At 46.6% G+C, this 14040-nt stretch overlaps 1 protein-coding gene across 1 annotated transcript in view; it reads left to right on the top strand.

Moving 5' to 3' along the window:
- The first annotated feature begins 5895 nt into the window (after nucleotides 1-5895).
- The window catches only part of smg6 (SMG6 nonsense mediated mRNA decay factor), a 432770-nt gene continuing 424625 nt past the window's right edge, over nucleotides 5896-14040 (top strand). Inside the window, exons 1-4 of the mRNA XM_080210854.1 lie at nucleotides 5896-6086; nucleotides 7779-7889; nucleotides 9877-9983; nucleotides 12698-12776. Coding sequence (XP_080066980.1) covers nucleotides 5973-6086; nucleotides 7779-7889; nucleotides 9877-9983; nucleotides 12698-12776 — 411 coding nt within the window. The 5' untranslated portion in view covers nucleotides 5896-5972. The remainder of the gene's footprint in view (nucleotides 6087-7778; nucleotides 7890-9876; nucleotides 9984-12697; nucleotides 12777-14040) is intronic.

Below are 14040 nucleotides of genomic sequence, written 5' to 3'. Positions count from 1 at the left end.
ATGGTTTGAGTTATAAGGAGAGGCTGGATAGACTGGGACTTTATTTCCCTGGAGCTTAGGAGGTCTTACAGAGGTCTATAGAATAATGAGGGGCACAGATCAGCAAGATAATCAATATATTTTCCCAAAGATAGGGGAGTCTAAAACTAGAGGGCATAGGTTTAAGGTGAGAGGGGAGAGATACAAAGTTTCCAGAGGGGCGATTTTTCACATAGAGGGTGGTGTGTGTCTGATATGAGCTGCCAGAGGTAGTATTAGAGATGGGTACAATTTTGTATTTTAAAAAGCATTTAGATAGTTACATGGGTACGATGGGTATAGAGGGATATGGGCCAAATGCGGGCAATTGGAATTAGTTTAGGAATTTAAAAAAAAAGGTGGAATGGACAAGTTGGGCCGAAGGACCTGTTTCTATGCTGTAAACCTGTATGATTCTATGACCTTGCCCTGGGGCTTTGTTTGAGTCTAGCTGGTATAGGCAAGTTGCAGGGCATTTATTGAACAAAATTCACCTCTCATCACCACCTTTACCATAGGAATCTATTCCAGAGTATCGGAGGCAAACCAAAAAGGCTCAATATAACATTAGCAGGGATTTTAATCGGGTAGTTTGAAGATCCAAAACTGAATTAATATCCTCATTTACATTTGGTCTGATGTCATTAGCAAGTGCTCAGTCCTGACTGTTCATCACAGCTCTGGAATCAAACCCCAAAATTAAGGCGAGTAGTTTACATCAAACGTTGTTTCAGAAGAAACTGACGATTGAACGAGTGGGGTCAAACTGGGGGGGAAGAAGCAGATTTACCGTTGTGGCCGAAAGATTGTTGACACACGGTAATTGTGACATGCAATCATTTAAGAAACGGATTGGGATGGAAGCCTGGTGGCAGTGGTCAGCACTGCTGCCTCAGTGTCAGGGACTTGGGTTCGATTCCTAGTGTGGGGCATGTTCTCCCCATGTCTGTGTGGGTTTCCTCCCCCCACTCCAAAGATGTGTGAATTAGGTACATTGGCCAAGCTAAATTGCCCCTTAGTGTCAGGGAGACTAGCATGTAAGCAGGGTAAGTGCGTGGATTATGCGCCTGGGTGGGATTGTGATCGATGCAGGTTCGATGGGCTAAATAGCCTCCTTCTGCATTGTAGGATGGCATATCGGCACAGTGGTTAGCACTGCTGCCTCATGGTGCGAGGGACCTGGGTCCGATTGCTGGCTTGGGTCACTGTATGGAGCATGCACGTTCTCCCCGTGTCTGTGTGGGTTTCCTCCGGGTGTTCCAGTTTCCACCCACAGTCTGAAAGATGTGTTGGTTAGGTGCATTGACCTGAACAAGCGCCCGAGTGTGCCTACTAGGGGCATTTCACAGTAATTTCATTGCAATGTTAATGTAAGCCTTACTTGTAACTAATGAACAAAACTTAAAACTTTAAAATTTAAAGGATTCTATGATTCTATAAACACTGCTTTCTGGCTGGATAAATTCAATGACCTTCCCTAATTTGTAATCCTTTGTTATTTATCTCATACAAGACAGCTTCTGAGCATAAATGATATCTGCAGTGAGGGAAGACCCAGTCATACTCCATTCATATTACAGTTGTGGTTCTGTGGCAGTTGCTCCCTTCAGTTGTTCAGTCCCTGTGCTTTGTTCCTTCTGTACCTTGAGAAAACAGAATCCAAAAGTGTTGGGAATCTCTCTCCAACCCCCAGTCTCCTTCGGAACACATACCAATTCAGATCTCTTTAAAGATACCAGTTAACCTTAACTTCCCTATTCTCTCTGGGACTCCCTGATAGCCTTACATTTAAGGAAAGAAGTAAATGTGTTTGAAACAGTTCAGAGGAGGCTCCCTGCCTAAAATGGGCAGATTATTTTCTGAGGAATGGTTGGACAGGTTTTACCTTGTGTTCATTGGAGCATCAAAGAGTAGGAGATGATGTGATTGAAACTTTTAAGATACTGATGGGTATTGACGGGGTGGGCAGGGGGGTTTATTGACGGGGTGGGCGAGGGGAATTGACGGGGTGGGCGTAGAGAGGATGTTTCTCTTGTGGGAGGATCTAGAACCGGGGCGGAGGGGGGCACTGTTTAAAGGTAAGATGTTGCTCATTTAAGGCAGAGATCAGAAATTTTTATAGGAGATTTGTGAGTCATCGGTTGGTCGGGGCCCTGGGAGTGGAGAGGGGGCCAGGGAGTTGGGGCCCTGGAGGCAGACACGGTGTCGGTCAGGCCCCGGGGGCAGGCAGGGTGTCAGTTGGGCTCTGGGGGGCGGGTGGGCGGTGGGTCGGGGCCCTGGGAGGGGGGGGGGAAGGATGGCCATTTGGGGCCCCGGAAGCAGGTGGGTCGGGGTCCCGGGACCGATCAGTGGGTCGGGATCCCGGGACCGGGCGGTCAGTTGAGGCCCTGCGAGTGGGTGGCTGGTCGGGGATCCTGGAAGCGGCGGACGGCTGGGTGATTGGGGCCCCAGGAGCGGTCAGTCTGTTGAGCGGTTAGTTGGTGTATTAGTTGTTACTGGGTGAATAATTCTGGGACATTTTGTTGGATGATTTTCGACCACATTAAGACAGCTGGGCATTATTGTGAGGACTGCCTGAACCGAGTGCAGACGGGCGTAGGGTTGATAGGATTGAGGAAGTGAATGGGTGGCTCAGGGATTGGTGTGGGAGGAATGGGTTTGAATTTATGGGGCATTGGTACCAGTATTGGGGTAGGTGGGACCTGTTCGGGTGGGATGGGGTTGGTCTGAACCGTGCTGGGACCAGAGTGCTGGCGAATAGAGTAAAGAGGACTGTAGACAGGGCTTTAAACTAATTAGGGGGGAGGGTGTGAGGGTAAGTGACATTACAGGGTCTAAAGTTAAGGAGAGGGTACAGGTAAAGGAAGAGGCCGAGGATGTCCCAATAATAGAGGGAGTAGGGGGCGTGAGTATGGCTGGTGGCGTTACAGCAAATAGGGCCCAGGTGAAGGCTGGGATGAAGACACTTTATCTGAATGCACGAAGCATTCGGAATAAAGTGGATGAGCTGGTGGCGCAGATCAGCACAAATGGATATGATCTGGTGGCCATTACAGAGACGTGGCTGCAAGGTGACAGGGACTGGGAGCTGAATGTCCAGGGGTATCAAGTGTTTAGGAAGGATAGGCGGGAGGGAAAAGGGGGGGGCGTAGCTATGCTGATTAAGGATAGCATCAGGGTGGTAGCAAGGGATGATATTGGAGCCAAGGAGCAGAAAGTGAAATCGTTGTGGGTAGAGATTAGGAACAGCAAAGGGAGGAAGACGCTGGTGGGTGTCGTCTATAGGCCCCCGAATAATGATCTGGAGGTGGGGCGGGCTGTTAACGCGCAAATAAGTGCGGCGTACAGGAATGGGACGGCCGTAGTTATGGGGGATTTCAATCTACATATAGATTGGTCGACCCATGTTGGACGCGGTGGGCTCGAGGAGGAGTTCTTGGAATGCTGCCGGGATAGTTTCCTTGAACAGTGTGTGTTGGAGCCGACGAGGGGGCGAGCTATCTTGGATCTGGTGTTATGTAATGAGGCGGGTAGAATTAGGGACCTTGCGGTGAAGGATCCTCTTGGGGAGAGTGATCATTGTACGGTGGAGTTTCTGGTGCAGATGGAGGAGGAGAAAGTGGGTTTCCGGACGCGTGTCCTTTGTTTGAACAGAGGGGAGTACGGTAGGATGAGAGAAGAATTGGCGAATGTGGACTGGGGGAGTGCGTTGGAAGGTAGGTCTGCTGAGGAGCAGTGGAGGATCTTTAAGGAGATCTTTCTTGGTGCTCAGCAGAAATTTATTCCGATGGTCAAAAAGGACAGTAGGAGGAGAGGTAATAAGCCGTGGATAACGAAGGAGGTGAAGGAAAGTGTTAAATTAAAAGCGGAGACGTTTAGAGTAGCTAAGAGTAGTGGGCAAGAAGAGGATTGGGAGAGGTTTAAATGTCAACAAAGATTGACAAAGAAGTTGATAAAGAAGGGTAGGAGAAACTATGAAGCTGGGCTAGCGCGTAATATAAAAAAGGATAGCAAGAGTTTTTATAAATATATAAAAAGGAAGAGGCTGGCTAGGGTGAACGATGGTCCCTTAGAGGATGAGAAGGGGGACTTAGTGGTTGGGGATGGCGATATGGCTGAGCTCTTGAATAACTTTTTTGTTTCTGTTTTCATGGAGGAGGACGTGAATAATTTGCCGGGTGTTAGCGATGGAAAGGTGGTAGGACTGGAGGGTCTTAATGACATTACTGTTACTAGAGAGGCAGTGCTCGACAGACTGTAGGGGCTGATTGTGGACAAGTCCCCAGGACTGGATGGAATGCATCTGAGGGTTCTGAAAGAAATGGCGGAGGTGATAGTGGATGCCTTGGTGGTTATTTTCCAGATGTCGCTGGATTCCGGGGAAGTGCCGGAAGATTGGAAAACGGCTGATGTTACGCCGTTGTTTAAGAAGGGTGCCAGGCAAAAGGCAGGGAATTATAGGCCAGTTAGTTTAACGTCTGTTGTAGGTAAAATGTTAGAATCCGTCATCAAGGAGGAAATAGCGAGGCATCTTGAGAGGAATTGCTTGATAGAGCAGACGCAGCACGGTTTCGTTAAAGGGAAGTCGTGTCTGACAAATTTACTGGAGTTCTATGAGGATGTGTCTAGGGCGGTGGATAGAGGAGAGCCGGTGGATGTGGTCTTTCTTGATTTTCAGAAGGCGTTTGACAAGGTACCTCACAAGAGGTTATAGCGGAAGGTCAGGGGACATGGAGTTGGGGGTAGGGTGTTAGCGTGGATAGAGGATTGGTTGTCAAATAGGAGGCAGAGAGTGGGGGTTAATGGGTGCTATTCGGATTGGCGGTTGGTGACTAGTGGAGTGCCCCAGGGGTCGGTGCTGGGGCCTCAGCTATTTACCATTTATATAGATGATCTGGAGGAGGGAACCGAGTGTATGGTGTCGAAATTTGCTGCTGACACCATGATTGGTGGAACGGCAAATTGTGCGGAGGGTGTGGAGAGTCTACAGAAGGATCTAGATAGGCTGGGCGAATGGGCCAGGAAATGGCAAATGGAATTTAATGTTGGCAAGTGTGAGGTGGTCCACTTTGGTAAGAATAATGGTAGGAAGGACTATTACATACGTGGCGAAAAACTGCAGCGTGCGACGGTGCAGAGGGACCTCGGGGTCCTTGTGCATGAGTCGCAAAAACCCAGCTTGCAGGTGCAGCAGGTGGTCAGGAAGGCGAATGGGATGCTGGCCTTCATAGCGAGGGGGATTGAATATAAAAGTAGGGAGGTCTTGCTGTGGCTGTATAGGGCATTGGTGAGGCCGCAGCTGGAGTGCTGTGTGCAGTTTTGGGCGCCGTACTTACGCAAGGATATTTTGGCCTTGGAGGGAGTGCAGAGGAGGTTTACTGGGCTGATGCCGGAGTTGAGGGGGTTGAGCTATGAGGAGAGGCTGAATAAATTAGGCTTGTACTCGTTAGAGTTTAGAAGAATGAGGGGAGATCTCAGTGAGACGTATAAGATGATGAATGAGATGGATAGGATAGAGGTGGAAAGACTCTTCCCGCTCAGAAAGGGTAGTAGGACTAGGGGGCACAGCCTCAAAATAAAAGGGGCGGTTTAGAACGGAGTTGAGGAGGAACTTCTTCACTCAAAGGGTGGTGAATCTCTGGAATTCTCTGCCCGTTGAAGTGGTGGAGGCTACCTCGCTAAATATTTTTAAGACGCGGGTTGATGGGTTTTTGATAAGAGAGGGGATTAAGGGTTATGGGGAGAGGGCGGGAATGTGGAACTGAGCCACGACAGATCAGCCATGATCTTATTGAATGGCGGGGCAGGCTCGAAGGGCTAGATGGCCTACTCCTGCTCCTATTTCTTATGTTTTATTTGTCTCTTTCTCATTCAGGGCAGAGATCTTAGTGCTGTATGAGCGCTGCATTCTCACTGATATCGAATACTCAGACAATCAAAATGTGGAACAGACAATGTGGAAGAATGCTTTTTATCAGGTCATTGAGAAGTTCCGCCAGATGTTGAAAGAACCTTCCGGAGAGAATGAGGATGATATCCGAGGAAACCTTTTAAATTTATTGGATGAGGTAGGAATAGACTTCAGGCTGATTGCTGATATTAACGTTTCTACTTCATTTTGACAGTGTGCTTCCTACTGTTCTCATCTGATCCTCTCGCTGTCTGGTTCTCCCTCTCCCTCCTCTCACACATCTTGCTCCGGCATTTTGCTCTGCCCCATCCCCAGCCCTTTGCTCTCTCTCCGTCAACCCCTCCAGTGCCATACTCTGCGCTTGTCGCAGCCCCTCTCCCCCCGCACCTGCCGGTCTGGCCCCCCGCTCTCTCCCCTGCTCTCCCTCCCCCCTGTGTGGCCCCCGCTCTCCGTCTCCTCGTCTCTTATTGAAAATAATGTCTCCCTTACATCCCAAATGTATTTCACAGCTAAAGTGTTATACTGATGTGCCCCTAGTCAATGTACTGTCAACTAATCAAGACAGCTTTGCTTTGGTCTCTTAGCCTGTTCACTTAGCCTGTCATTAGCTTGTTCACCTCCTTCAAGTCTCCCTTTGCCCCATAAGAATATCCCCCACTTCTAAGGCTATAGCTAAAATTCTGAATATGGTAGCCATTCTGATAAGTCTCCTTTGCACCATCTCAAGGACCCCCAAATGCTTCCTAATCATGATTATTTTCCTGCCATATCTCCATCCACATAGTTAAATCAGCCGTGGTGCCATGGTCTTAATTTTATTTGTATTTCCTGAGGAGCCATCACCCTGACAATCGGTTGAAAGGTGAGATGCACTCAGGAGACCTGCGTTATCTATTAGTCCCTCTTGTTTGACTGGCACCCCTTCTATCCTTGTACATTCTGTAGAGTCTCCACTTCCAGGAATGTGCTATCTATGTAATTCTCAGCCTTGCAAATACACTGTAAGGATCCAGCTGCTGTTCAAGCTCCTCCAGCTGATGCCACACCCTGCTCCAGGACACACAAAATGTCCTGAGTTCCCACATAGCACAAAATGTGTATTGGGTGGCACTAAGGTGCCCAGCTTTGGTTCAGTTGGTTAGATGAATGACTAAAGTTACTAAAAGATACCAACTATTTCATCTAGTTGAAGTGAATCATAGAATCTACAGTGCAGATACTGCAGATGAATCTACCATTTGGCCCATTGAACCTGCCCAGACAGCAATCCCACTCAGGTCTTGTCCTATCCCCGTAAGCCCACATACTTACCCTGCTAGTCCCCATTTATCACGGCCAATCAACCTAACCCGCATATATTTGGACTGTGGGAGGAAACTGGAGCACCCTGGAGGAAACCCACTCAGACGTGGGGAGAATGTGCAGTCTCTACACAGTCATCTGAGGCCAAAATCGAACTTAGGTCCCTGGTGCTGAGGCAGCAGTGCGAACCACTGTGCTGCCGTGGCACCCCAAAGGTTAATTAAAATATTCCCTGTAATTGATGCCTAATCACCCCTTCTTGTGATGTGAAGTCTTCCTCCAATGCTTCTTGCTCAGATTCTCTCACTGTTTTCTACTCTGTGTCATCACTCTGAGGGTCCTTTATGCCTTTCCCAGTGGAGGGTAGTTACATGCCCACCCGAAGCTTAGACCAGCTTTCACGTGAGCAGGAGAAAGCTTTCAAAGTTCCTTGAATTATATGACTATTGCATTACTCAGTGGAAAATCCTTCTGGAACAGTGGGTGCACACTGCAGTGAGGGTTATTGGCCAGATTGTGGATAATCCAGGAGTTGCTTCTGTTTTAGGGGACCAACTTCTTTGACAGCCTCCTGCACAAACTGCAGATTACGTACCAGTTTAAGCTGGAGGACTACATGGATGGGATGGCCATACGCAGCAAGCCACTTCGCAAGGTGGTAAGTATAGACGAGCAGTTTGCACTCTGATTCATTGCTATTGAAAGTGGGTGAGAGGGAATCTGATTCTCCACTATTCCATACAGATAGTAAGTAGGAGAATTGATTCGCTGAAGCCATTTTGTGCAGCAGGTCCTGGAGTCAGTGGAATTTATATTCAAATTGGTGCTATTGATTAATCACTTGCCCTGGTTATCAACCATATGTGCATGTGTCTGTCTATGTCTCTGGTCTGATTGCCTCCTAACTGCTGTGTACCATCAGACTTTTAATCTGTAATTCCTCTGCGATAGACTGCAGGAGGCTGGGATCAGTAATCTGGTGAGAGCTTGATCCTGAGACAGAAAAAGTGTCTTGTACGTCTTCCCAAGACTTTTCCTTACCCTGAACAGATTTCATTTCACCTCTTGTTCCAGTGATTCATTTTGTTCAATATTCCTCTTGTTAATTGACTAAATTAAAACAAAACATTCACATTGAGGTAGCTCGGAAGAAATATTCCTGTGTGTCTCCATGTTTGTTAAAAGGGATTTAGCAATGCTGATGTTTTCTTCCCATTCTAGCTGTGTGACTGAATGTACCTCAAGTGACAGAGTCAGGATGTGTGGCTGTCTGGCCCGTTTATTATTGCTGTTTGTGTTCTTCCGTCTTGATTGAATTTTTCATTCGGAATGCTGGGGCTGAACACCTTGTCCATGGGCCTTGTTTTGCAGTGCTGTACCTCAGTATACTGTCCCACCTCACTTCAAGCACAAAGCACTGAGGCATTGCTGTTTTTCAGATGGGGTGGGGAAAGGTCCATGATATTGCTATCAACAGTAATTGCTGTAATTCCTGGGGTTACAGACAACAGGATTTTCAGTGGAACATTCTGCAGGCATGATGATAGGAAAGCACATTCAGAACCTCAGGCAATACTTCAGTAAAATTGGAATAAAATACTTAAAGCCTCAATACAGCTGCACAATATCACATGCACTGTCCCAAACACTGTACCAGCCCATCACACACAAGGTGTCTAACACACTGCAACATTGCTGTCAGTCACACTCAGCTCAGCACACTGAACCACCCTGTCACACACTCACTGTCCCAGCACACTGAACCACCCTGTCACACACTCACTGTCCCAGCACACAACCACCCTGTCACACACTCACTGTCCCAGCACACTGAACCACCCTGTCACACACTCACTGTCCCAGCACACTGAACCACCCTGTCACACACTCACTGTCCCAGCGCACGGGACCACCCTGTCACACACTCACTGTCCCCATTTACGTGTTCACTGCCTCTTCCTGTTCCTGATAATTGTATCTTGTGCCATTCTGAAGCAATGTTCTTGAAAAGATTTGCTGCAAATACTGAATAGATCATTTGCTGAGAGAGAAGCAAAGTTAACATTTCTGTTTGATCTTTTCTGAACATCGGTATGCTGTACTGTTCTCTAGAGTACTTGAAGCTTCAGTTCCACTTAAAATCATGATGTTTGCACACCTTCATTGATCCCCTAAGTGCAGTAGGAGGCCATTCAGCCCAGCAAGTCTGTACTCACTCTCTGGCAGTACCTCTTAACCAGACCCACCCCCACTATCCTATCCCAGTAACTCCACATATTTACTCTGCTAATTCCCCTGACTTACACAATATGGGATGCAAAGGGGCAAATTAGCATGGTCAATCCATCTAACCTGCACATCTTCAGACTGTGGGAGGAAACCGGAGCACCTGGAGGAAACCCCATGCAGACATGGGGAAAACGTACAAACCCCACACAGACAATGACCCGAGGCTGGATTTAAAACTGGGTCCTTGGCTCTGTGGGTCAGCAGTGCTAACAAGTGTGCCACCGTGCTGCCTAGTACTTGTCAATGATTTGTTCTGTATGTCTCCTAAACTTGACGTGCACTCTGGCTGCAGGCGCACAGTCATGGTGATGTTTGGTGCAGAAGTGGTGTTGTCATTTGTTTTTGTTGTATTATAGGTGAAATATGCACTGATCAGTGCCCAGCGATGTATGATCTGTCAGGGAGACATTGCTCGCTACAGAGAACAAGCCAATGACACCACAAACTACGGCAAGGCTCGCAGGTGCAGTATTACTGTCCAGTTAACGGAAGAGCTGGTTTTGGAATAAACACACCTCTCTCACTCTGTTTATTGATGCTTTGCTTTTCCTCCTGTTTTCTATCTGATTTTAACAAAGGAATAATAAAGGAGATTTCTCCCAGACACAGCTGCTTTTACTTCACTGCATTGGCCGCAGGAAGGTGGCAGTTAGTTACGCCTTCTTCCCTTCATTTATTTTCTATTTTCTCACACAAAACCTAGTGTTGACAAACCTAGTTTCTATCCCTATTTCACAATAATTATTGTAATTGTTAAATAATCTTTCCAGCCAGCCTGGAGGTCCATCAGAGCAGGGGATGACCATTCAGGCCTTTGAACCTGTTCTACCACCCACATTATGTCTGCTTTACATCTTAGAGAGATTTAGATTGCAATGATACCTTTCACCATCATGATGTCCCTAAGTATATCCTCCCCCCAGTGTTGGAAAAGCAGGTTGAAAAGTACAGCGCTGGAAGCTCCTGCTATTTTTCTAATGATGTTGAGAACTCCCTTGCTGTTTTTGAAAATTGTGCCATGGGATCTTTGACATCCATGTGAGAGAAAAAGCAGGACCACAGGTCAGTGTCTTATCTGGAAATGTCACCTGTCAGTGCAGCATCCCTCATTACTGTAGTGGAGTGTCAGGCTAGATTTTTGTCTTCAACCCTTTGGAGTGGGATTTGAACCCCCCCCCCCCCCCTCAACATTCTGACCTAGAGACAAGAGTGTTGCCAACGAAGTCTATGCTGATACTCATTTCTCCTCATGTCATTCTTAAATGTGTGGCCACTTATCCTGAGTGTGCCCTTGTTCTAGATTCCCCAGCTGGATGAAACAACATCTCACTGTTTACCTTGCCAAGCTCCTTCAGGATGTTTCAAGGTGATCACCTCTCATTCTTCTAAAGTCCACTGAATATAGATCCAATTTTTTCAGCCTCTCATCATAACACAGCCCTTTGGACCCAAGGAGCAATCTAGTGAACCTTCACTGTATTGCCTGCAAAACAGGCCTACCTTTCCTTAAACAAAACGACTAAAATTTCACTGAATTTTCAAAATGTTCCTCTTCAACATAAACTACATGATCAGTTGCCCTACTATTACCACAATTCTTATGTTTGTATGCTCTGTCCCTCCTTGTCATACATTGGTTACCTTTATCCACATCGCCAACTTAAACTATAGCCTCATCCTTTCCAAATCTCCCCTTATGCGAACCTTTCCCCAGCTATTTAATTTAAAACCCTCTTTGCAGCTCCACTTATATGACTTGCCAGGATGCTTCTGACATTGCAGACCACCCAAGACTGGATGATCAGACAAAACAGAGATGAGGAGGAATTTCTTCAGCCAGAGGGTGGTCAATCTGTGGAATTCGTTGTCACAGAGGGCTGTGGAGGCCAGGTTATTGAGTGTCTTTAAGACAGAGATAGATCGGTTCTTGATTAATAAAGGGATCAAGGGTTACAGGGAGAGGGCAGGAAAATGGGCATGAGAATTATATTGGCCATGATTGAATGGCGGAGTAGACTTGATGGGCTGAATGGCCTAATTCTGCTTCTATATCTTTTGGTCTTATAAGGAGGCACCAATGTATATGTGTAGTCTGACTGGCAACTGTGAATGGTGCCATTTAGAGGCAACATGTTGGTGTGAAAGAGGTTAGTGGTAGATCTCTGGGCCATTTGTAAACAGTAAGAAAACAAACAAGATCTTTGGATTTTAACCAAAGGGAGACAGAAGGTCCAGGGAATGATGAAGAGTCTATGAAAAGGTCTGGAGTAGTTCCACTCAAACAATATGCAGCTCTAAGCATGTTGCCACAGAGAGCACAGAAGGGTACCTAAACTGATACCTAGGATTAGACACCTCATCTGTCAAAAGAGGCAAGGCCAGCTGAGAAAGTTCATACATCAGGAAAGCTAGCTTGTGGGAGATCAGGCTGCTGTTTGCAAGATTCCAGAGGTCAACAGCACTGAGCTGTTGGGATAGCCACAGCCCTGTAATGGAGGAGCATTGGTGAGAATAGGAAGGGGATCAAATGGTATTTATCATGCAGGGAGGTGAAAATATACAAGAGACTACCTCGGGAGACAGGAGGGTTAGCTGGGAGGCAACTGGCTCAATCCTTTTCAAGGCAAAGATTTGAGGAGAGAGAAGGAAAGAGGATTGAGAGGGAATGAGGGAAAGGATTAAGGAACAGGTGAGAGAAACAGAAATAGGGATCAATTCAGAGTGGATTGGGGAGAGAAGGGAGATGGGACAGATGGTGAGAGGTGTGAGGATATACAGGGGAAAATGGGAGAAGTGGTGAGAGAAAGGAAGATGATTTCAAGAGAGGGAAAGGGGATAGAGGAGGAAGGGAGAGAGGATGAAGAGAGGAGGCAGTAGGGGAGATATGAGGGAAAGGCCTGAGAAGGAAGGAAGGGGGTGGAGAGGTGAGGGAGTGAGTGAAAAAGAGAACATTGTGCTATTATTTGAACTCAGTGACCGGTTCAAATGCAAGAGCCTTTCCAGTTAGGGTGAATTCCACTGTTTCTTTTCAACTGTGGGAAAACTCTTCAAATATAAATATCTGAAGTGGCAGAAACTATCTGATCAGCGTGTGTGCAGCAAGAGGGTGAGTATTTACTGTGTTGTTGGAGGCTGGAATGTGACCTTTCTATAACGCCTACTCTCTTTTCTCCACAGTTGGTACTTGAAAGCCCAGCAGATTGCACCGAAAAACGGCCGCCCTTACAACCAGCTTGCTATTTTGGCCATCTACACGGTGAGGTCCTCAGCTTGATCCTCAGGCTTTCCAGCGTTAAAGCTTTTACCCAGTTGTACAGATGACGCACTTTGTAGCTTGATTTGTTAACTCATTTGATGAATCATTACCCCAAAACATTAACGTACGTTTACATGCCTTAAACATCCCAAAGTGCCTCATCTGCAATAAATAATTTTCAAATGAAGAAACTGCTGCTGTGTTTGGATGTGTGGCAACCATTTTACCACAGCAAGATCCCAATAATATCAATAAGGTGAATGAACAGTTAATCAGTTTTGGTGGAAGGCTGAATGTTGGTCGGGGTTCTGGGAAAGCTGCCTGCACCACAGGATCTTTACTGACCAGTCAAACAGGCAGGTAGGGCTTTTGAACAAGACAAAGAAAATTACAGCGCAGAAACAGGCCCTTCGGCCCTCCAAACCTGCACTGACCATGCTGCCTGCCTTAACTAAAACTCCCTGCGCTTCCGGGGACAATATCCCTCTAGTCCCATCTCATTCCTGTACTTGTCAAGACGCCCCTTAAAACTCACTATCGTATCCACTTCCACCACCTCCCCCGGCAACGAGTTCCAGGCATCCACTACTCTGTGTAAAAAAAACCTGCCTCGTACATCTCCTTTAAACCTTGCCCCTCGCACCTTAAATCCATGCCCCCTAGTAATTGACTCTTTCACCCTGGGGAAAAAGCTGCTGACTATCCACTCTGTCCAAGCCCCTCATAATCTTGTAGACTTCTATCAGGTCTTTTCTCAACCTCCGTCACTCCAGTGAGAACAAACCAAGTTTCTCCAACCTCTCTTCATAGATAATGCCCTCCATACCAGGCAACATCCTGGTAAATCTTTTCTGTAAAATCTTTGTTTTAGTGTTTTATTAACCAGGGAATGTTGCCATGCTGGATGGGTCATCTGTTGGATGCAGTGTTTTGAAGAGGAGCGAGGGAATTATTTGTGGTGTTCTGGCCAATGTTTAGCACTCAATCAACAGATTATCAAATTGTTACCACATTACTGTACATGGAAGCTTGCTGTGTATCAGTTACTTCAAAAAGTACTTCATTGGCTGCAGAGTGCTTTGAGATGGCTGGTTGTGAAAGGCACTATAGAAATACAAATCTTTTTATCTAAGATAATCCAGCACTCTTTCAATTCAGCTTTGAAGAAACAGTTTAGATTGTGTATCTAACTACCGGAATGAGACTTGAGTCCGCAACTTTCTGCTTTATCAGAGAGTTTCTAGCATCTTTCCAGTCTTTTCAC

This window comes from Carcharhinus amblyrhynchos, chromosome 23 (assembly GCF_965287045.1).
Source record: "Carcharhinus amblyrhynchos chromosome 23, sCarAmb.v2.hapA, whole genome shotgun sequence".
Classification (NCBI taxonomy): Eukaryota; Metazoa; Chordata; class Chondrichthyes; order Carcharhiniformes; family Carcharhinidae; genus Carcharhinus; species Carcharhinus amblyrhynchos.
The sequence above is the reverse complement of the archived record's forward strand: the minus strand, read 5'-3'. Positions and strand labels throughout refer to the sequence as shown.